The sequence below is a fragment of the Antechinus flavipes genome, chromosome 2 (assembly GCF_016432865.1).
Source record: "Antechinus flavipes isolate AdamAnt ecotype Samford, QLD, Australia chromosome 2, AdamAnt_v2, whole genome shotgun sequence".
In the NCBI taxonomy this organism is placed as follows: domain Eukaryota; kingdom Metazoa; phylum Chordata; class Mammalia; order Dasyuromorphia; family Dasyuridae; genus Antechinus; species Antechinus flavipes.
The window spans coordinates 282,699,469-282,724,539 of record NC_067399.1 but is presented as its reverse complement, the minus strand read 5'-3'; the positions used below and the strand labels follow the sequence as shown (position 1 = coordinate 282,724,539).

At 33.3% G+C, this 25,071-nt stretch overlaps 1 protein-coding gene across 4 annotated transcripts in view; it reads right to left on the bottom strand.

Moving 5' to 3' along the window:
- The window catches only part of HEATR5A (HEAT repeat containing 5A), a 167,068-nt gene that overhangs the window by 80,604 nt on the left and 61,393 nt on the right, over positions 1 to 25,071 (bottom strand). For all 4 annotated transcript variants that reach the window (XR_007950563.1, XR_007950564.1, XM_051977285.1 and 1 more), the window contains exons 14-18: positions 19,747 to 19,856; positions 14,115 to 14,278; positions 13,865 to 14,040; positions 6,939 to 7,044; positions 371 to 561 (exon numbers count right to left, since the gene is read on the bottom strand). Coding sequence is in view for 2 of the 4 variants with exons in the window: in XM_051977285.1 (XP_051833245.1) it covers positions 371 to 561; positions 6,939 to 7,044; positions 13,865 to 14,040; positions 14,115 to 14,278; positions 19,747 to 19,856 (747 nt within the window). In the remaining 2 variants the exon portion in view is untranslated. The remainder of the gene's footprint in view (positions 1 to 370; positions 562 to 6,938; positions 7,045 to 13,864; positions 14,041 to 14,114; positions 14,279 to 19,746; positions 19,857 to 25,071) is intronic.

Sequence of the window (25,071 nt, the reverse complement as noted above, 5' to 3'; positions counted from 1 at the left end):
TCTAGGCTATATAATCATTTGCTGGGAACTAGTAGAATTTAAGTTTTGAGATTTTACCTCATTCTGAGATTTTTATGTCTCTAAGCATAGTATTTCTAATTAAAACAAAAGAACTTATAAAAAGACCCAGAATTTATAATTCTTTTCTAAAACCAGTGAAATGAGGGTTGGTTTTATTTTATTTTATTTTATTTTAATGTATTTGAGTATTCTGTATTGATTCCTCTTTTCCCTCATAAAAGGTCCACAAAGTAGGAGCTTCTTCAAACTGGACAATAGGACTGTGACATCACTAACAAACCAGATAGTTTCATTCAACTTTTCATGGCAACATTAAAATACAATGTTACTAAACATTAACTGCACTTACTTTTCAAAGCTAACCTGTGCTAATCCAGCAGTGAAGGAGCCATCACCAATCACTTGGGCTAATCTAGCCAAACCTTCTGCAGCAGTACAACGCATTAAGGGGTTGGTACTTTCCAAGGCTCCCATCAATAATGTTAGTGCAGGTCTTCTAATTTCTTCTGAGCCTAAATTTCCTTTGGAGTTGGCCACATACTGAAATACAAATAAGTTACCATATTAGCAACTACAACAAGTTATTATTTGACAGGGATAGAAATGAGTATTTTTGTTATTAAATAATTGATATATATATATACCACAGTTGTATTCTACATTTTCAAAGGAGGAGAATATGGGAAATTTATGCTTAACACTAAAAATATACTGGATATAATTTAATATATCCTTGAAGCACTGAATAGCAAAAATATTTTCGCAATTACCACATTCATTGTGAACAACTATATTATAATGATACATATATGTTCATTTAAAGAGTTTAAGTTAGAATGAGTTTAAAGTCATGTTAAATGCTTACTAGTTTATTGTACTTTTAAACATTACTTAAATGAAGAGGTATAAAACTGGTTGTAAGCAAGATCAAATGCTTTAAAAATGAAATATTATACAGGGAAAGCAGCAATAAAAGATGTCAAAGAAACACATAACTGGCAAAAATATGTGATTATAATGTATTAATGATAAGGGAAAAAAATCAATGAATAGTCTATGAGGTCTATTATTATTCACTCATACCTTATGATTTAGAGACATTTATAGGATGATATGGATGAAATTTACATAGGATGGTTAAGCATGGAAGAGGGGAGAGCTACAATTTTGGAGGATATACTCAAATTGATAATGTGAGAGACTGAGGTGCATCAAGGAAAAATTATTAATTAAATACTATTTATTTGATTTTGAGATTTTTTTCTTTTTTTCCTTTGTCAGCCATAAACTGCACACCTTAGAGAACAGGTCAAAATAAATTCCAACAGAAGCTAGGTGGATTTTTTATTATATAAGGCTATACCTATTTTCTTTCATGCCCATTTTCATTGGTTTAGGCTTTGTTGAGCACATTGCACATATACAAGGTAATAAAAAGAATTCTATCATCAAGGTGTCTTCAATCCAAATGTAAAAATAAAACATACACCAAAATATTAGACAAAGTAGAGAATAATATGAACATAAGAAGTACAAAGAGCTCTGAGACTTCAGGGAAAAATCATTTCTAGCTTAGGGAATATTTTTGCCTTTGTTTTCTCTGTATTTGAAATAGAAACATAATACACATTTAATGAATACAATGATCAGCATTGTATGTTCAGTTTGATAAGGAGAGTACTAGTAATTTGTAGGATCAGGAAAGACTTCAATGAAGAAGGTGCTTTTGATTTGTCACAGAGAAAAACTTTGAGGTGAAGAGAGCAGTCACTGCTACTTCTGCATTAAAATCATAGAACATTAGAACTATAAGATTCTAGAAGTCATCTAATGTACAGGTTATTAATCTGGATTTCATGAACTTAAAAAATTGATAATTGTATTTCAATATAAGTGATTTTCTTGGTAATCCTATGCATTTCATCTATGCATTCAAAAAGATCATTCTAAGAAGGGGTACATAGGCTTCACAACAACAACAAAGGGAATTATGACACACACAGACACACACACAAAATTGTTAAGAACACCTGATCTAGTCCAATTCCAAAATTTTACAGATGAGGAAACCAAGACCATGTGAAGCCAAATTATTTATTTCAAGAGCACTCTTGGCCACTCTGAATGTAATATACTGGATAGAGTTTCAAATTTGGAATCAGGAAGACTTGGGTTCAAGCTCACGTCTATCACGAAGCTGTCACTTAGTCTCCGAGTTTCAGTTTCCTTCTCTGTAAAATGGGAATAATAGTACTTACCTCAAACTTATTGAAAGGTTCAAATGAGAAAATATATGTAAAGTTAAGAGACTTTAATGCATTACATTATGATATTATTATTAATAATTTGGGATTTCCTGTCATACTTTTTTCCAGATCCTAGTACACATAAATTTATTTGCTTTTCAACAGGTTAATGTTTATATGTCTCAATAGCTTTAAATTAAAAGTGTCAAATAGAATAGAAATGTAAATGTTCTTTATTAAAAAACAGTGCCTAGCCCTGTTTGTAGTGGCTAGAAACTGGAAAATGAATGGATGCCCATCAATTGGAGAATGGCTGGGTAAATTGTGGTATATGAATGTTATGGAATATTATTGCTCTGTAAGGAATGACCAGCAGGATGAATACAGAGAGGACTGGCGAGACTTACATGAACTGATGCTAAGTGAAATGAGCAGAACCAGGAGATCATTATACACTTCGACAACGATATTGTATGAGGACATATTTTGATGGATTTCTTTGACAAAGAGACCTGAGTTTCAATTGATAAATGACGGACAAAAGCAGCTACACCCAAAGAAAGAACACTGGGAAACGAATGTGAACTATCTGCATTTTTGTTTTTCTTCCCGGGTTATTTATACCTTCTGAATCCAATTCTCCCTATGCAACAAGAGAACTGTTCGGTTCTGCAAACATATATTGTATCTAGGATATACTGCAACATATCCAACATATAAAGGACTGCTTGCCATCTAGGGGAGGGGGTGGAGGGAGGGAGGGAAAAAAAATTGGAACAGAAACGAGTGTCAATATAAAGTAATTATTAAATAAAAATTAAAAAAAAAAAAAAACCAGTGCCTAGAAAATAATTAATTTTTAGAGGTATACTACGAGAACTATTGCAATACTTTATGAAGACACGGGGATGACTTATGTTATACTGCTGAACTTCAGCTCTGGAAGGTTCTACCAAGATGGAGAGATTTTAAGTTCAAGAAGAGTCTTAGTTCATCTGTTGTCTCATGACCAACTCACTAAGTTTGGAAAGGCTTATCACCAGCCATAGCAATTTCCAATAGAATTCATTAAAGTATAAAAGGGGTAGTGTAAAAGGAGTACTCATGATAATGAATGACAGATTCCTGATGCACTGAAATAATATGGGCACTACCTGCTCCTTAAGATAACTTTTTGGACTATTCTATAATAATACTTATGTGTACATTCCCAATTTTTTTTTCCCAATTAACTAAAATCTACCCCTCACTCTAAACTGATATGGAAAGATCTGTTAACAAATATGTACGTCAACTAAAACAAATTTCAAAACTGGCTATATTTAAAAAAAAAAGTTTCTATCATCAGCATTAAAGTTCATGATATTTTGACAATCCAGGCCTCTATTTCCTTAATTCCCATAACATTCATTTCCATTCTATCTCAGACACTCACAATATGATGATCCTACCCTTACTTAAAACTGTTTTATAAGTTCTTGATCTTGAACTCAGAAATTTCCTTTTCTGATAAAAATCTTCTGTTTTTCAATCTCTCCTACTGCCCACCTCATTCCAAAGACTGTTCCAGTCTTTCTATCATTCTTTGTTCTTCCACTCAATCACTATCTCTATTGAGCTCTCACTTTCTTCCCTTCAGTTCTATGTCTAACAATCTCAGTGAGTTTTACACTTGAATCTTTTGCCCCTTTAAACTTTTATTATTCATGGTCTCATTAAACTCAAATCTCAGTCACCTTAATATTATTTTTAAGATGCTGAACACTACTGGAGGAAGTAGTGCCTTAGTCCACTGATGCAAGACAATCTTTTTATTTCTCACAGTCCCTACAGTAGTTGTTTCACACATTCTTATCTCAAATCCCCAGAACTACTCTAATTCATCTCTCTTCTATTGCATGGAGAAAACTGAAACCATTCTCCTTTTCATTCTTAGAAAATGAAATTACATTCATTTTTCCCCAAACTAATTAACTACTACTGTGTACTCAATCTCATTCCTTCCTGCCTCTTTCAGCAGCCCACATCATCAATCATTCCCTTTCACTTTCATCTTCAATCTCTTCCTATTTATTGACTCCTTTTCTACAAACATGGTTAGATCTCTCCTATCCTTAAAGCAGTAGCTAAATTACTATAAATTATTTGTTCTTTTCCCTGCTAAAGCCTTCAGAAGGTCTGTCCTTCTTACTTCTATTTTCTTACTATCCATTTGCTGCTCACCTCCTTTTGGTCCAGCTTCTAACTCTACTGAAATAGTTGCCAAGGATTTCTGCCTTGCTAAATGTGATAGCTTTTTCCAAGTTCTTATCTTCCTTTAACTTTCAGCAGCTTTTGTTATTACTCAACTTCAGCTTCAAGAACTCCTTTCTTCCTTTGACTTGCATGAACAATGATTATTCCCTCTTGATTTCACCCTTAATGGTCTGATGACTGAAGTTCTTTTGTTGTTTAGTAATACTTGTTTTACCTCTTAAAAATGGGTGCTTCCTATGCTTCAATTCTGGATCTTCTAATCTTCATTCTCCCACACATTTTTCGAAGGTGACAAATCTATACATTTTGCTATTATACAAATTGTTTGATGGGCACCTGCACTTGGGTATTTTCTTCGAATTTACAATGCTAAAACTGAATTAAAGCTAAACTGGCCTTCCAATTGTTTTTCCACACAATTTGCCCTCTCCTATCTCTGTGCCTTTTTACTAGCTTTCCCCAATGATTGCAACTCACTTTTCCCTCACCTTTACCTTGTAGAATCCCTGGCTTCTTTCAAGGCTCAATGTTAGTATCTTTTATACATGAAAATTTAACTGATCCTCCAAGTGCATCTCTTTGCCTCTACATACATACTGTCTCTTCTATAGACTCCTTTAAAGATTGTTTCACCTCTGTTTCTATATTCCCTGGCACATGCAGTGCTTGGCACACAGGGAAATTAAGCTTACAATAATGGCCTCAGCTTTCTCAATAAAATAGTAAATTCTAGAAAAGAAATAGAATAAATAGAAAATAAAAGAAAGATGAAGTACTGTTGATTGAATGTATGATTAGTCTGTCATTTAAAATTACTATTTGTTTCTGAAGTTCCTTTTCAACTTTAATTGATATTATTCTCTTTTTAGGCAAAATGGATAAGTAGGTGCTGAACTTAACTCAAAATGCCACTTTCTGTCTCTGGGCATTGAAATAAATTGGTACAGTCAGATCATATAATGGAATGAGTGCCAGATTTGGAAGATTTGAATTTGAATTAAAATCTTGCCTAAGAAACAATCACTGTACAACAACCTCTCTAAAGGCTCAGTTTCTATACTTTTAGAATGAGGATAATAACTTAGATGGCAGGATTATTGTGAGGATCAAATGAAATAATGTGGTGTGACACTTAAATTTTATAGAATATAGACATCAACACTTACTCCTCCATGACTACTATGTATTCTCTCCTCATCTTTATGCTCTTTTGAAGCTCTTTGGATCTTTGAATAGTTTTCCCTGATGTCCAGGTTTTATTCTTAAAAATTCTGGTACACTTTATTTGGATTCCTCTTTTTTGAGTGATGGGATTACTTCTTAATTTATATTATATTTTCTGTCACATTTCCTTCTTAGGATGTCTATCTCTTAATATCAGATGCTGTGCTTTATATTTGTTTCTGTTTCATATGAACATATATTATGAAATACATATTTATGAAATAATATATGTAAAGGTTTCAGTACAACGCATGGTACACAGTAAATTTTATATGAATGTGAGTTGTTATTATGAAATTAGGTTTTTCATAAATGTTTTAGAATTGCTGAATTTTCCTAAATAGTTCAGAAATATGTATGCACATAAATGTGTATATATAGGTATGTATACATACACAAATAAATATATTCATATGCATATATGTATACATACACATTTGGACAAATTACTATTACTAATTAATTAAAAGTGGGCTTCTTCTCAGTTATAGTACTAATGTAAATAAAACAAATTTACATTAAAAAGAAAACCCTTAACTATGAAAGCCCTAATTTTGATCCATGTTAATAACAATTTGACAAAATTTAAGTTATTTAACTTCATGAATTTATAGTAATATATTTTAATGTCAAGCCCTTAAAAAGCAAATATTTAGACCATGAGGGAAAAAATCCCTTATTGAACAATATAGTTCAATAAGGATAAACAGGAAATTATAAGCATGATAACAAAATTACAAAATCTTTTCTTTAAATAATAATTATCATTGATTAAAGTAGATGGTTTTATACTTGTAATTTAGTTCCAGATCCCTTGTGATGATTTGATGAGTTTGTAACAGATAACATCAACAACCTAGAGTTTTAAGTTGTAAAGGGTTTTGAGAAATATCTTGTATTCATAAGTTAATAATACACATAATGTAAAGTTCATGGACATTTAAAAAAAATCACTGTACAGTGTCTTTGCCTAGTAAGTACTAAATAAAAGTCTGCTGATACTGTAAAAAAGGTACCAAACATTATAAGATTGCTATGCTTTACACATCACGCTTTATTGTACTCAGTTATAGGAAAGGAAGTTCAGCTCTTGAAACAATTTACTCAAGAGAAGGCTAAGGAAGCTACTGGCTTTTTTTGTCATTAAAAGAACACATAAGCAAATTTTTATGTATAAAATATAAGGCTTACCTTCAAAAAATTAGAAAATGCTGCCATAACATGTAATTGTACTACTTGCTGACGAGATGCTTTTGTGTGTTTTATATTGTCCAAAAGTTGTTCCAATACCAAGAGCCTTAAAATCAAAAGCAAAAAATGTTAAAAAAGCACATATAGATAAAATGAAATATTTATTAAAAAGTCAAAAGGACATTTCTTGACATTTCTATGGTAATTTCTTATTTAAATTATCTTGTAAAAGGCATTAAAATTTATACACCTGATGGTTAAAAACTTAAAATTTTATAGAAAAGGGAATCTTATTAAATGAAATAATACATCAAGGATATGAATTTTGTGTGTGTGTGTTCTATCAATGCCAATAGACTGAGATTCATTATAAGGCTGAGTTGGTACAGTGAATAGAGTGCTGGACCTGGAGTCAGGAAGACTCATCTTCTTGAGTTCAAATATGGCTTCAGATGTGTGACTCTGAGCAAGTCACTTAATAAGGTTTGTCTCAGTTTCCTCATCTAAAAATGTTTTTCTTTATCAAGAAAACCTCAAATGAGATCATGAAAAGTCAGATGTTAACTAAAATGAGTTAACAGTAACATATGTAACAGTAACCCAGGCTTTGGCTTTAAGGGTTACCCAACATCGAGAGAGATAAAGTGATTTGCTCAAAATCACACAACTAATGTCAGAGGCAAAACTGAATTCAAGCCTTCCAAACTCTGGGTCCAGTACTATGTCACATTGCTTCCATAGAGTATATTTCATAAAGGAGAAAATAGGAATATTTAATATGTACAGATGATACATTGTTCCTATTCACCCAAAAGCCTATGATATATGGATTTTTTCTTAAAAGTGCCAACATCCTACAACAAATGTGAAAATGATTCTATGTGATCTCTTCTAGCACGTCCAGACTACTTATTTATAAGCATCATTCAACAACCTGACCTCCTTGGATGTTCATTTCATCAGATTATATCATCTTACATAATTATGCACATTATTAACTATCTTCAGGACAGTCTCTCATCTTTCTCATGTCAGCATCTGGTTACATTTTCTTTCAATCTGAATCTTGCCATCACTTTCAATAACTTCAACACTCACCCTGGTGATTCTTCTAAAACTGGCCTCTGAGATCATCATCATCAACCGTTAGGAACTTCATCTCCTCAATTACTGAGAATATATAAAGATATTTTATCTCTAAAATTCTAATCTCTGAAATTTTCTTCTCTAATTACAAATTCCTATTCACACAACTCTTTCTACGGCATTTCCTTCTCCTAAACCTGTTCTTCATTTTCATCATGACCTCTATCCTTTCATACCTATTTGTCCATTAATCTCTTCATTGGCTTTAACAGGTTATTTCAATCAATAGCTTTCACAATAATGACAAATTCCATACCTTTGCTAAATCCTCCTCTTCCTTCACTCCTTCCACTGTTTCTATCTTGCTAATTCTTAATTCTGAGTCATGCACATTTCTATTCTTAAAGCATCTAAGAGGTAGTCATGAAACAATCTTTTCTGGTATCCACCACAAATTCATAATTTCCCACTCTACAATGCACACTCAATACTGCATGGCAATCAATTTATTCATTTCTAATGAACTACTATGCTTCCCACAACAGTTGTTTCCAACTTTCCTAAGTTCCCAATTCAACCCCTATTACTTCATCTTTAAGTACAGTCAATCCTCAACATTTATGTATTCAACTTTTGTGATTTCAAGCATTTGTATATGTGTGATACATGCAAGTTTGTGGAATGTAGAGACAATTTATTGGTCCTGTTTACTCTACCCTTGTAAAATACCTCATGCATTTGTTGCATGTTTTTGTATGCCTTTAAAACTCACATTTTGTATTGCAATTATGCCTCCAAAGTACAAATCTTTGTGGCTCTAAATGATCTTGAGATCTTGCCATTCTCAGTGTCTTAAGAGCAATGACCAAAGTCCTCTCCATTGGTTTTCAGAGGCCAAGGTAGAGAAGTTTGCAGCAGTATAGTATACAGTGTAATGCCCTTGCACTGCCACCTGACACAGTGGAAGGTAAGATCCAAATTAAAAATACTTTAGTTTTAATAATTTTATTTGCTGTACAGTACTTAAGGTATTGTAGATTTCATGTGTTATGAAAAATGAATATTATCGGAATATTTAATTGAGATGTTAGCACAAAAGATCACAGAATTCTAGAGAATTACTAACAGGAAAAATGTTTTGTATATTATTTTATTTTGTGTACTAGATTTTATGGTTTATTCATGATTATAGTGTTAGAGAAAATATGTATTATCAGGACTTTTAAAAATAAATATTTATATGCAGTAAAGTATATTTTTTAGCAATCTCTAATGAAAGATTACAGTTTTTGGTGGTTGTGAGAACCAAACCTTCTATTTCCTAGAGGTTCAATGTATCACTGTTTATATTTTTTTTACCTTTTGCATCATTTTCTAGGATTGTTACCCCTGTGAAAGTTGAGTTTTGATTAAATATGATATTGAGACCATATTGTTTAAGTTTTCTGATCACTCTGCTTCCACATAACATAACACTGAATTAATTCTTCATCTAAACTGTCCTCCATCCCCAGTTTTGGAAATGGCATGGCTCTCCTCCTTCTTGCTAAATTAACACATGTACTTTATCTCATTTTCTTTCATCTCCTTCAGGAACTCCTTCCAAATGGGACCTTTCTCTACTCTCTTATCATCAACCTCTCCCTCTCTATTGGGTTCTTTCCTTTTGTATACAAATATACACTTGCCTTCCTATCCTAAAAATAAAACTATACCCCTCCTAAATAATCTTTCCCTGACTCTGATATTGCCTCCTCAAGATGTTAACATATGTTTTCTCCATCCTCACTAAAATTCTAGAAAGTGTTCTAGATTTACCTCTTCTTCTTTTTTACCACTCACTCACAACAAACCTCTTTGCTTTTGATTTCTGCTCTTATCATTCTACATATAGTGTTAACTTCTTAATTGTCAAACTATCTTCTTAATCCTTCTCATCTTTGACATTTCTGAAAAATTTTAAATGACCAATTGTTAGATGAGCTATTTTTACTACTTTCTCCTTCACTGTATTCTAAAGGCACTGATTTCCTCTGGTTCTCCTAATTATCCCTCTTGGTTTACTTTTGTTGCCTCATCTTTTGCCCTCTCTTTTGACTCTCCATATAGGTATATGCCAAGGCTATTTTATTTTATTTTTATACTGTTTCTTCTTTGCAATCTTTTTTCTATTTTGTATTTAAATTTTAAACAAATAAATACACTCCAAAAAAAGCAAGAAAAAAACCAAGTCTTTTATTCCCATGGTCATATATACAATTAACAATTGTGGTATTGCCTGAGCTACTACAGGAGGTTACCAACTAGTCTTCCTTTATTCAGTCTTTCTTTTCTCTTAAATCCATCTCTAATAGAGCTGCTAAAAAAAAATCCTAATTAACAAATTTCCTTCTTGCTCAAAAAACTTTACTAGTTTTCCACTATCTAAAAGATAAAATACAAACTCCTTAGCCTATCTTTTTAGGAGAATCCGAACTAGTATCAGGCTTCAACGTAGAATACGCTGCTGGCCCATTTGCTATATTCTTCCTAGCAGAGTACGCAAATATCATTGCTATAAATGCCATCACAACTATCCTATTCCTAGGACCATCTCTTACACCCAATCTCACTCAGATAAACACCATTTCCTTTATACTAAAACACTCCTCCTTACTAGAGCTTTTCTATGAATCCGAGCCTCATACCCACATTTCCGTCTCTTATGATCTCCTTAATATTTCCACTTTTATTATTTGTAATTATTTCACAAATGCCCTATTTCACTCTACTTCTTATCATCAAATTATATACATGTGCCAATTAAATTATACTGTTAGCATTTCTTAATTTTGTCCTGCTTTCTAGAATCTTTTCTGCATTCTCACATTTTGCCTCATGGAATGCAGTCCCTATCATATCTCCACCTCTTATAAATCCCCTTTTTTCCTTTCAATGCCTAGGTCAAGTGCTTCTTCATCCATGAAGTACCCTTGATTAATCTTATGCGAAAGTGGTCTCTGCTTTTAATTCTTCACTTTGTCTAGACTTCTCCTTTTGATTTTATCATTTTCTATGTTGTTTCATATTCATATGTACTAATTTATTCCTCCTATTGAACTAGAACTCTCTTTAGAGGAGGGATTATGCTATTTTTCATCCTTACTGCTAACTGCAGAGTAGTTACATCTGAAAAGTTTGCAAGGATTCTTAATCTTGAGTCACAATCTGACTTTTTAAAAAATCTTTTAGGAGCTAGATGAGTTATAAAAATATGGTGCTAATGAGAAGATCAGCTAGCTTTACCTATTTCCCAGACACAGAAGGCATCACTATTTCCAGAGAGGTGCTGAGCATATGTTATATATATAACTGTGTTCAGGCAAGATTGTGTCAATGGATTAGTATAAACCCATTTCTTTTCAAAAAGATGAGAAAAAAATAAATTATATGACATGCAGACAGTGACTCAGTAGAATCACTTTCATATAAGATTAGAACATACATTATTTAAGAAGCAGTTAACTTCATGAAGGATTCTACCTTGTGCAACTAATCTATTTTGAACTGTTTAATGTACAGACAGATATTTAAAATGATCTCTCCTAACACTGCCACCATTCTGCTGTAGAGTCTTATCACCTCACACATCTATTACTGCAATAACCTAATGGTGGGCTAGTCTCTCTTTATTTTGTCCTCCAAACACCAAAGTGATTTTCTAAAAGTCAGGTCTGATAACGTCACCTCTGTGCTCAATAAACCCCAATAAATCCCCTATCATTTCTAAAATCAAATATAATATCTGCTATTTGGCACTCAATGGCCTTCATAAACTAGCTCCTTCCTATTTTTCCAGTCTTCTTCTACCTTTTCACATATACTTCAATCTAGTGACAGTGGCCTCCAGGTTGTTGTTTTTCCAGGAGCAAGATAATCCCATCTCCTGAGTCTGGGTATTCTCTTCAGGTGTCCTCTATGCCTGGAACAGTCACCTTCCTCAATTCCACCTATTGGCTCAGTTGACTTCCTTTGGATCCCATCTTAACTTTTACAGGGAGCCTTTCCTAACCCCTCCTTATATACAATGACTTTCCTCTGTTAATATTTCTTGCTTATCCTGTATACAGCTTGTTTTGTACCGATTTGTTTACTAGAGCTCACCCTATTAGATTGTGAGCTCCCTGAAGGCAGGGACTGCCTTTTGCCTTGTATGTACCTCCAGTGCTTAGCACAATGCTAGGTATATAGTAGGCACTTAATAAATGTTTATTGATTGATTTAATTTAATGTTTAACATTTAATGTTCTGCAGTGAGGGGCTTAAGCACAATCCCATGTCAATATTGATATAAACTGTTCCTATGGTTTAGGATTTAAAATGCTCTAAAAATAAAAATTTTTCTTATTCCAAGCATAAAGGGATTGGAATGGAGAAAAACTACTTTCTGTTCTCAGTTTAATCTTTAAATAGAACTTCTTCAAGTATTGGTGTTGTATGCCACAAAATGCAACCAAAAGGAAAACTTCCAAGTATGGAGTGTCTAACAAAAATTCCAAGCTTTTAATGACTACCTGCTCCTTTTTTACTTTAAGACTTATTTTTAGTTATAGTTTTCTCTCCAAAAAAAAAAAAAAATGTGTATACACACACACACACACACACACACACACACAGCCAAAGTTTAAAGGGAGAATAAAAGCAAGTGATCTTTAATAAATGTTACACCATAATTATCAGAAAATGAGAAAGTTTATAGATAGAATCCAATTTTAAATCTTATAACTTCTATAATTCAGAGCTCAGTGGGATAACTTTTCCATCTGCTTCCTTCATTCAGTTTGTTCTCCCTTGTTCTCTAATAAAATCCACTGGAGAATACAGATAATACAGATAATTGCTTATGACCTATTTTCTCAATATGGTCTACTGCCCTGACCATATTTCTTAATATTTTCCAAACTACTACCCATTTTATCTCATTATTACTACTTAAGTTAGCAGGTTTCCTTTTTAATTACCTCCCAACTTTAAAGTATTTTAAAAATTGATACATACTGCAAAATGCATTAGAATTCAATATTCCTACCATAAGAAGAACATAAACAATGGCTTAAACATAATAATAATACAAATATATGTTAAACAGTGTTACTACAAAAAAGGACAATGATGAAAAATCATACTACTTAAACCATAATTGGATTATGGATATGAACAGAAACTTCTTGTTATTAGAAAGAGGAAATCAAATTATCTAGGTACAAGATTCATTTAAAAAAAAATTAAATGAAAATAATACTTTCAGAAATTTTTTTCCAGTGCTATATTTCCAGAGATTAATTTAAATCCCTGAACCATTAAAAAAAAAAGCTTTGACCCCCTGACCTATGCCAATTATTTAAAATCCACTTTATGTCCTAAATTATGCTAAATTTCCAGGGTAGCTTACACCAGTTTTTCTCATGAAGCCTTCAAATGACTATTTTAGCTCAGCTTCATTCCTTTGAGTTTACTGCCTCTACTGTGGGGTTTAATTATATACTATTTTATGAAAGAATTTATATCTTAGACTTAACTTTTCATGTATATATATTCTCTCCCTGCATTTAGACTGTTAACTCTATAACATGTTACACTTTGATTCTTGATGGGGGTAGTAGCACAATCCTATATTCATAGCATATACTCAGTATTTGATAACAATATATTTCTCTTATAAAGATCTAACAATTTCTCAATCTAACCTAAGATTTGTGCAAATTGACAAACAATGATTTTCCTAATTTTCATTTCTATTCTAGATATTTAACAATTATATAACATTTCCATTTGTTATTCAAGAGATTCAAATTGCTTACCTTTGAGATTCTGCTACATGGGCACACACAATTCCAAAAAGCCTGGCTGCAGAGCTGATAAGTGAAAACATTGGAGGTAGGGGCTTAGGTACTGAATCTCCTTCTATGCCATGTTCATAAACTGAAAATGGGTCATACTCTAGACTTCCACAAGCAACACCATTACCAAGGAGGAGCTAAAAAACAAAACAAAACAACAAATGAAGCTTGTGAACCATGATCCAAGTAACTATCTGAGAATGTACTTTACCTGTTCTTCAATAAATCTGTGGTCAGTGTCTTGTAGCAAAGGACTTAGTAATAAAAGATCATCTTGGTGACAGAGGGGTGGAAGTAAGAAAGTGGATGCTGCCATCTGGGTATCGGAAGAAGTCAGGTCAGCAGCCAGCTCTTTGAGGATAACACAGAGGCTTCCTGATGAGGCCAAAACAAACAAAAAAACCCAAATATTTAGGTGGTTAGAATATAGGTAATGAATTTTATCTTTGTGAGGACTCAGATTCCATTTTTGTTCAGATCAATGGTTTCATCAGTGTGGGGAACTCATAACTTGGAAACTACTTCTAATGAGGCAGATCAGCATTGTCAACTGCAACTCAGATAGAGTCAAAAGGTAGAATCCTGAGAGAGAGAGAGAGAGAGAGAGAGAGAGTAAGTTAAATAACTTACTCATGACCACAGAGCTAGGATATTGTCAAAATCGGGATTTGAAACCCTGATCTTCTTGATTCCAAGGCTATTTTCTTTTTTAAGGTCTGGTTAGTTTTGTTCTATTCCACAGGCTAGACATTATTCCTAAAAATCTGAACAACTATCTTGCAGATATGTATTTTGAATGTGCAAATTTTTATAAGGGATATCAAGGAAGAGATATGAACTGATCAGTAGAAATACAACATAACTAGCGCAAAACAACCTAAAGAACATGTTCTGATTCTTTTAATGCTTTGCCTGAGGTACATGAAGGATGGCAAAACCTAATTGCTCCAGGTATAATATGAATCTGAAAAAGATGTAAATCACACTTATAAGTCAGTTCATTTTCCTCCACTGATTTATAGTATAATTTCAAATATTTATCTTCATTATTATTATTGCTATTATAATCTTATATTCAATATTACTATAATAAAACTCACATTTAAAGTGTTACTATATGTGTAATATAATTATAATTTGGAAGGATTTCCTTTGGAGGAAACAGCATACATAAATCAAAGTACACAAGTCAAATATAGACTAGATGGAAGGTGACCAAAAATGGAAAGACATTAGTATATCAGAAGAAAGGTCTTGTGGAGGTGGTGTTTAACAAAAGATCTGGGGAGTCAAAGGTTAGAAGAGGAAGAATTCTTGACTGGTGTACAGCCAAAACAAAGTCAAGGAGAGATTGAGATAGAATATCACATTCAAAGAACAGTAAGTAATGCAGAATGATTGCAATGTGCTATGAGAAAAAGGAAAAAAAAAAAAAACCAAACTCTTGTAATCTAGATTGCTAATTACTGCTTTTGGAGAATTCCCCTGTGCTATCTAAATTATGCCAATAGGTTAGCTGTCAAGTGTGCAAAAGTGAAATAATCTGACATCTTCTGGTTGTCATGAGAGATGTGAAGAAGAAGAAGAAGGTACTAAAATGGGCAAACAATTCTAAAATTGCAAAGAAAATTTCTCTTAACAGGTTATTGTTTTATAAAGACATACAAACTTTTCAAACTTGTAGGAAAAATAATTTTATTTGAAAAATTAACTGACTTTGGAAATAAAGAAACATACATGCTAGAGATTAAATTCATAGATCATGTTAATTTTACAATACTTAACACGATTATGCTGTTCCTTATTGTTTTTCAAAATTAAATGACAAATTTCCTGTCAAAATCCTATGTATGCATGAATTTCAACTTACAAGAGGGATAATTTTAATATTAATATTTTAACATTAAAGCAGGAAGTTGTGGTGCAAGTCCAAGAATTGGAAGGGATTTAAGATATTATCTACATACTGTTCATTTTCCTTGTCTTACTGAAGAACTTTGGAGAGGTCACTTAACTTAACCAAGGTCACACAGGTAACCTTATAGAAATAGGGATTCAAACCTAGGGAGGCAATCCTTGTCTGACGACTAGTTCTTCCTACTTCTCCACACTTGTTCTTCTGTTTCAGCTATAAACTACGACTACTTAAACTACCTAGTAGAGTTCTGAGAAAAATACTACTTTTTATAAATATGAATTTTAATAATGATTGTTCTTAATAGTTCTACAAGCAAATTATTTTAACTTTAACTGGGATATCATTATTTTGAAACATCCAGTATTCAGGATTATGTCTTATATGGTTTTTAGAATTGCTATTTTATTTTTTTTAATATTCAAAGGTTTGGATAAAGGCTTAATTTCTAAAATATATAAAGAATTGACTCAAATTTATAAGAAATCAAGCCATTCTCCAATTGATAAATGATCAAAGGATATAAACAGACAATTTTCAGACAAAGAAATTGAAACGATTTCTTTTTAGTTCTTTTTTATTCTGAGGCAGTTGGGGTTAAGTGACTTGCCCAGGGTCACATAGTTAGGAAGTGTTAAGTGTCTGAGACCAGATTTGAACTTAGATCCTCCTGACTTCAGAGCTGGTGCTCTATCCACTACATCACTTAGCTGCCCCAAAACTATTTCTAATCATATGAAAGGATTTTGACAGGAAATTTGTCATTTAATTTTGAAAAACAATAAGGAACAGCATAATTGTGTTAAGTATTGTAAAATAAACATGATCTATGAATTTAATCACTTTACCTGTTCCAAATCACTACTGATCAGAGAAATGCAAATTAAGCAACTCTGAGACACCATTATACACTTGTCATATTGGTTAAGGTGACAGGAAAAGATAACGATGAATGTTGGAGGGGATGTGGGAAAAGTGGGACACTATACATTGTTGGTGGAATTGTGAACGGATCCATCCATTCTGGAGAGCAATTTGGAACTATGCTCAAAAAATTATCAAACTGTGCATACCCTTTGACTCAGCAGTGTTTCTACTGGGATTATATTCCAAAGAGATCTTAGAGGGAAAGGGACCTACATATACAAAAATGTTTGTGGCAGCCCTTTTTATAGTGGCTAGAAACTAGAAACTGAATGGATGTGCATCAAGTGGAGAAGAGCTGAATAAATTACGGTATATGATTGTTATGTAATGTTATTGTTCTGTAAAAAATGACCAGCAAGATGATTTCAGAAAGGCTTGGAGAGACTTATGTGAATTGATGCTAAGTGAAATGAGCATAACCAGGAGATCAATATACATGGCAACAAGAAGACTATACGATGATCAATTCTGATATATGTGGCTCTCTTCAACAATGAGATAATTCAAACCAGTTCCAATTGTTCAGTAATGAAGAGAGCCATCTACACCCAGAGGGAGGACTATGGGAACTGAATGTGGACCACAACATAGTATTTTCGCTCTTTCTATTATTGTTTGCTTGCATTTTGTTTTCCTTCTCAGGTTTTTTTTTTTTCCTTTCTAGATTCAACTTTTCTTGTGCAGCAAGATAACTGTATAAAAATGTATGTGTATATATATATTAACATATATTTTAACACATTTAATGAACATATATTGGACTACTTGCCATTTAAGGGAGGGAGTGGAAGGAAGGAAGGGAAAATTTGGAACAGAAGGTTTTGCAAGGGTAAATGTTGAAAGATTACCCATGCATGTTTTGTAAATAAAAAACTACAATAAAATGAATTTTAAAAAAAAGAATTGCTATGTTTAAAAATATTGCATAAAATATTTGTATCAGGGACATTAAGATTCACACTACCGATCTTTGTAGCTCTGTTGTCATGAACTAGTAGAACTCAGTTTCCTTCAGTTCACAATAAAATATCAGGGTAGGAATTTGGAGGACAGTATTTTTAATTGACCTAGGTAAAAACTAATATTATAGATATAAAACAGAGTAGAAAAACACAATAACAAATAAATTATAAAAAGTTATCAAATTAACAGAAAGCTTTTGGCTACACTTTATTAATATATCTTTTTCTTTCATATCAAATATAAGCACAGTAAAATGGTGCTTATTCTTTGTTTTCAAATTTCACTTGAGTCACAAATGCTGACTTTCAAGTCTATTTTCTGAACATTTACTTGTATAATATCTACTTGTATTTTTAACCCTTGCTCTAATTTCAAGTGAGAAATGCAACACTTTCTTCCTCATCCCTAGTTGATCTCCCATTATTTATTGTAACCCACAGTAAGCAAATTATTGTAAATCTGCTGTCAGTTCTCTAATTAGGGCTGAGAAAATGACAAGTCAGTTTAATATGACTGAATCCTCAAGTAAATACTTGAAAATAACTTTTTTCCTGTTTTCTATAGGGAAAAAAAAACTTTCAAAAATTTTGTGGTTTAGCTTTGTTTTTAATCAATGTTCAAATTACCAATGGTTTTGAAATGTTAAATTTGTTGTTCAATAGTTTACATCTATAGAAAAGGTTTTTTTTAAATCATGGTTTCACCACTATTTATATTCTTCCCAAACCCAGCATGTGTGTTTGTTTCCAAACTGCTATGTTTTCAAATAAAGTTCTTCCTATAAGTTGAAAGATTCTTATATCTTTTTAAAAGAATAACTCTTACAGAAATTTACTTTGCATTCTTAGAAATGTTTGCCAATTTCAGTACCTGTCTCCTTTACATCCCTTACAACGATCAAAAGAGGCTATTTTACTTGCTTTCTGACAATTTCCTTTATTAAAAGGCTGGCATTTCATCAATTGGAGAATGGCTGGGTAAATTGTGGTATATGAATGTTATGGAATATTATTGTTCTGTAAGGAATGACCAGCAGGATGAATACAGAGAGGACTGGCGAGACTTACATGAACTGATGCTAAGTGAAATGAGCAGAACCATGAGATCATTATACAGTTTGACAACGATATTGTATGAGGATATGTTGTGATGGAAGTGGATTTCTTTGACAAAGAGACCTAACTGAGTTTCAATGGATAAATGATGGACAGAAGCAGCTACACCCAAAGAAAGAACACTGGGAAACGAATATGAACTATTTGCATTTTTGATTTTCTTCCCCGGTTATTTTTACCTTCTGAATTCAATTCTCCCTATGCAACAAGAGAACTGTTCGGTTCTGCAAACATATATTGTAACTAGGATATACTGTAACACATCTAACATATATAGGACTGCTTGCCATCTAGGGGAGAGGGTGGAGGGAGGGAGGGGAAAAATCAAAACAGAAGCGAGTGCAAGGGATAATGTTGTAAAAAATTACCCTGGCATGGATTCTGTCAAAATAAAGTTATTATTAAATAAAATTTAAAAAAAAAAAAAAAAGGCTGGCATTTATAGAAGACCTAATGATGTCATTTGGAACTAGTATTTATTTAGCTATTTAAATCTATTTTCTTATTTCATACTTAGTTAGGTGCTAGTATAGATATCCCAATGTCTTATGAGAAAATATATGAAATAATTAAATATAGACTAGAGTGAAGACAGCAGGCATCACACTTCCAAATGAGTTTGCTTTATCTATACACTGTCTAGACTCCACAATAGATTAAAGCCCAACTCTTGTGACTAATTAGGTCTCACTCAGGATTCATTAAAGATGTATCTTTGATGAATGCTGGAGTTATATTGCATTGATTTTTTTTCAAAGAGGAGAAACAATGTAGAGCACAAAACTTGGCAGTGGTTCTGGTTTTCTAACATACTCTACTTATCTTAAAAAGATATTATGCTACGGAAGATGACATTTACTACTAAAACCACCATGAGTTCTTTGGAAATAATAATAGCATCCATTTCTACTCAAAGCACATACCTGCATAGATCTCAGGAGGTAATAAAGCCAATAGTTCATAAAGTCTTTGTTTGTAAATCACTGAAGGAGTTTTTAAAGGACTTCCATATGTTTTCTGTATTGAAGAAAGTCTAGAAAAAAAGAGTATATAAACTATACAACACTGTATAAGTGATCAACAATTGTTTAATAATACCTACTATCTTCACTAGGCATTGTGCTTAGCACAGTGGAGATACTAGTACAAATTATAAAATAGCCCATATTTTCAGTGAGCAAGCAGCTCTGAAAATATAAATTAGCTAGATATATTTTAAGTGCTTTCTACTCATTACTCTTCAGGCTACATATAGTTGTTTCATATAATCTTCTAATTTCGTTTATGAGGCAAACTATTCATTATTCTTGGAATAAATACTCTCCAATACTCTATGTGCTGCAATACTCCTCTTTTTAAAAGGACAAGGTCAGGAGGCCATCCTTTCCATGAATCCTCCTTGTAACTTGTTTCTATGAATTCCTCTTGTAATATTGTTCAAGCCTTACCAAACAATACTGATTACTCTCATGATATGCCTTTTCTGCTCCTTCTCTTGGGTTGTAGTACTCTGCTGGAGGAAATCACACAACTGTACTCACTAGATTTATAACAATTTAATGCCAGACAATTTTAATAGTCACACTATTTAATCTTAACTGGGATCTCAATGCTGTATCCAATCTTTTTATACGTCCATGTTGCAAACTTCTTTTCAATCCTCCTACGCAAACAGAAGACCTTCTTTTACTGACAAAATTGTAGTTACTTGTGCAGAGCATGCTTGCTCTCCTCCCTCCCTCCTTCCAACAATAGGGTTACTCCTTTCACCAAGGCCAACTTCTTTATTTGTGCTTTTAACTGTACTCCTTCTGGTCTGTTCTAGAAACTCAGCCTTCCATTTCTCCCCAACCTTCAGACTTTTTTTTTTTTTTGAGCTGAGACAATTGGGGTTAAGTGACTTGCCCAGGGTCACACAGACAGGAAATGTTATGTGTCTGAAGTCATATTTGAACTCAGGTCTTCCTGATTCAAAGCTGGTGCTCTATCCACTGCACCACCTAGCTGCCCCAACCCTCAGACTTCTATCTCTCGTTATCTATTTCTTGACTTCTCTGCTATAATTTTACCCATGGTTCCTTCAGTCTTAAAGTCTTCATGTGACTTTGCTATTTTACTCAATTCCAAATCCCATAATTCTAATCTCTTTCAAATAGTCATTTATAATCCTTGCTTCAATTCTTGCCTCCTGCCTTCTTTCACTTTAAAGCCCCTTGCAGTCTGGCTTCTTCTACCAATCAACTAAAGGTTGACTTCAAGGTTAATCAAAATTGTCTTAAATCCCTGCATCTAATGGCCTTCTTGAAATTCTCATCTTTATTGATACCTTTGCAGTTTTTGATAATGCTGACCATCTCCTCCTTCTCCTAAATGATCTTTTCTTTCCTGACTTTTACATTTCAGGGGGAGAACATGGATGACTGAATGAATGTTGGTCCCTTAAACACCCTTACATACTCTAGAATCCTAAACAAACACTCATCCCCTTTCTCTCATTTTCTTCTGTATAATTTGCTAACTACATATGAACAGGCTCAGGATTTTTTTTTTAATTCTACAAAAGCTTTCTCTTCTACCTTGCCAAGTTACAAATTCACCTCTCCTTTATGGCCAAATTACCTGAAAAAAGTTTACCTAATTCTTCTGCTTTCCCATCATCAAATCTCCATTTAATTCTTCATATTTTGTCCTCAAAACTCTACTGAAATTATTCTTAAAGGTTATTGGTTATTTCAATCACCAAATCCAGTGATTCTTTTTCAATCCTTAATATACTTTATCCCTGTAGCATTTTGACACTACTGACCATACATAATGTGCTACTATTCTCTTTTTTAGCTTACACGATCTCTTCTTCCTTTTCCTATCATGTGTGCCCTGTCTGTCCTTGGCCTTCTTTTTTTACCTCATATTCTGCTTTGGCAACCTAATTCATAGTTTTAATCATTACTTTTAATCAATGATTACCAAAATGATCACAAGTCTCAGGCCAACTTCTTAAGGGAAATCTCTACTTACATATATATCACACCACTTAACATAATGCATATTAAGATTATCATTCCCTTATTATTTGCCTTTCCTTCCCTCATCATTTAGAACTTTTGATTTTCAACTTCTCTCTCCCTTCTTATCTCAAATTATCATTAAAATTATCTTTTCACTCCATCTGTTACTACTACTACTACATATTAGGATAGACCCTCTTCATTCTGTGAAGCTCCAGTTCCCTCAATAAAAAGCTTCCTCTCTTTAAAGTTCTCAGGACATTGCATTTAAATGTTTTTGGGTTTTTTTGCCCTATCATACTCTGCTTTATATACATCATGTGCCTAGTTTTGTGTATGAATATGACCCCTTCTATTATTAGAATAAGCACAATGAGAATCAAGGGACCATTTTTTGTATCTCTAGCACCTTACACAATTCCTCAATCTTTTGGAGAGTAGGGAGGGAATAGGAAAAAGGGGTATGGGATAAGGATGGCCGTGACTTCATTTGTGAACTGTCAGTGAAAAATTTCTCCTACCAAAGAAGTGAGGCAAAAGAGTTCTGTCTCTTATCATTTTTGAATTGCCAAAAGTCCTGAAAGATTAGGTGAAGAGGCAAAATTTGAACCCAGCACTTTTTAACATTGAGGTACCTCTTTAATTGTTTTATGGTTTCCCTCAAAAACTACCTTTGCCTGCTGATCAAGTTTTTGGATGCTCCTCATCACAGAATCACTTAACTAAACTCTGGGATAAACTGCCATCAGATTCCCCTAGGACATTTCCTTTTTCTGACCGTGCCTGCCAAGAAGAGTTATCCAAATGCTTCACAGAACCCCACCACCATACCTTATACAAAGTCACTTGAGGGATGCCCAAAATCATCCCTAAAAAGATAAAAAAAAATCACCTCCCTACTATCCCTAGCATTGCTTCTAACTATCCTATAGTTCTTTTCTCAGCCAAACTCCAAGGAAAAACCTCCTCTTCTCACCGGTTTCTCAACCTTTTGCAATATGACTTTAGGACTTCAGCACTCATCTGAACCTGCTCTCCTCAAAGTAAGCTGATGTGTTTTTTTTTGTGTTTTTTTTTTTTTAAATATTGCTGACCACTGTCTCCTTTTATATCTTCTACTACTCTGGGCTTTCATGACTCTACTCTCTCATGTTTCTTTCTCTATTGTTCTACTAAAAGTGCAATCTGTTCTCAGTTTCTTTTGTCAATTCTTCATCTATTTCAAGCTCCCTCAAGAGTTTTGTACAGCCCTCTAACTCTTTTCTCTTCCTACTCTTCTTTGATGATCTCATCAATACCCACACATTTAATTGACATCTCTATGCTAGTCACTCCTAGTTCTTCAATCCCACTACTTTAGTTGCCTATTAAACATTTCAAAGGAACATCCCAGGGCAATTTCAAATTCAACATATTCACAATTGAATTGAATTCTCCCCAGGCTTCTCCATTTTTAAATTTATCTAAACCCATTCTTCTCCTAAACTTTGCTATTTCTAGTCTTCTAAATTAGTAATTTAGGCATTATGCTTGATTCCTCACTCTCCCTAATCCTACATATCTAATCAGTTGCCATATCTTGCTGTTTCTACCCTTGAAACTACACCACTTTCAGCAATTTTACCTCTTTTAGCTAAGTTTTCTCATTTCTACTATTAGTTACTAGACCTTTTTCACCTTTCTCCTAGATTTTCACAAGCCTCCACTTTCTTTCTACTTTAGTCCAAAAGGATTTTTTCTTAAATGTAAATCTGACCATGTCAGTCCTCTATTTATAAATAGAATCAAATAGAAATAAATGTCTTTGTTTAACTCAAAGAATTTCACAACCTGCCTTAAATCTACCTGGACGTTATTCCTTTTTACATACTCAAAATCCTAATTAAAGTAACTTTCTCTGTTCCTCCCAGAGGGATGCTTCATGCATGCTCATTTCTGTGCTGTTTCAATAGCTACCCCCATGCCTGGAATGCACTCCCTCTTATCTCTGTCTCAAAGAAGTCATCTCTTCCTTCAAGAAGATGAGGTCTTTTTTCTTGATCGCTCCAACTTTTAATACCCTGCCTTCCTAACAATTTATATGATTTTTGTCATATTTATTCTGTACACACACATATATGCTTTCACTGTCTTCTCTGCTAGAATATAAGCTCTTTGCAAGGAAAGACTATTTTAATCACTATATTTGTATCTCTGGTATCTACCACAGTGCCTGGCACATAGTTGACATGTATTAAATGTCTGCTGACTTGTTCCTGAACCTCTGAATCATAGTGATAATCTGCTCCCTAATTAATAGTTTTCCAGTGATCTTAAACCTTGTTGTCTCTTGCTCCTTTTATTTTCTGATAGTGAATGAGACCCAGATTCCTCCAGATAACAGAGCATCTCCCACTGAGTACTGGCTGGACTTTTTTCATGTTTCTGATTCATCAGTTGAGGAAGTGGTTTGGAATACTGCTCCAATTCTAATATAATTTCCAGACTCCTCTTCTAAAGTTCTGGTATCCAAATTTATTTCCTAAGTCAGATTCTAGTGGCTATTACCTATCTATGACATTCATTTCCCCTCTTTCCTCAATAAGTTTTAGAGCCTAGTTCACAATCTTTCAACCCCAACTTCTGACATCATACAAGAGGGACTTCCATATTAACTGATATTTTCTCAAGTACTCTAACTTCTCATTTCCTCTCATTTCCTAGTCTGCCCCAAATCTCACAACTTCTTCCTTAATTACACACCAGAAATGGTTATAATCTTGACTGTTTCTTTGTTCAAAAACTTCAAAATTCTTTTATCCTATCATAATCTTTTATCATTTCATTTTCTCTATACCTGCCTATCTTATCCTTATTCTTGAATGAAGTTAACTGTGAAAGCTGTCTCACAAGATGGAGACAGTGTTCTAAAAATTGAGTGAAGGTCAGTTGTGCCCCAGACCCAAGTTTCTTTCTCCAGAAACCATATGGTTTACAAGGAGTGGGACCTTTTCTTTGTAGTACTAAGTTGGGGCCACCTTGGCATTAAAACTCCCACATAAGGTAATTTAGTAATACTAAAGATGTGTGTTGGGTTAGAAGTTTTTCCTCATTTACGATTTAGAATGTGAGGTCATTTGTCCTGATTAATCAGGACAAAGATCCATCCTATAGGGGGTGTCAGCTCAGATCCGTATATAATTCTTGTCTATTAACTGGGCCTTGCTTTTCCTTGTCTGACTTTTTGTTGGAAGGGAGATG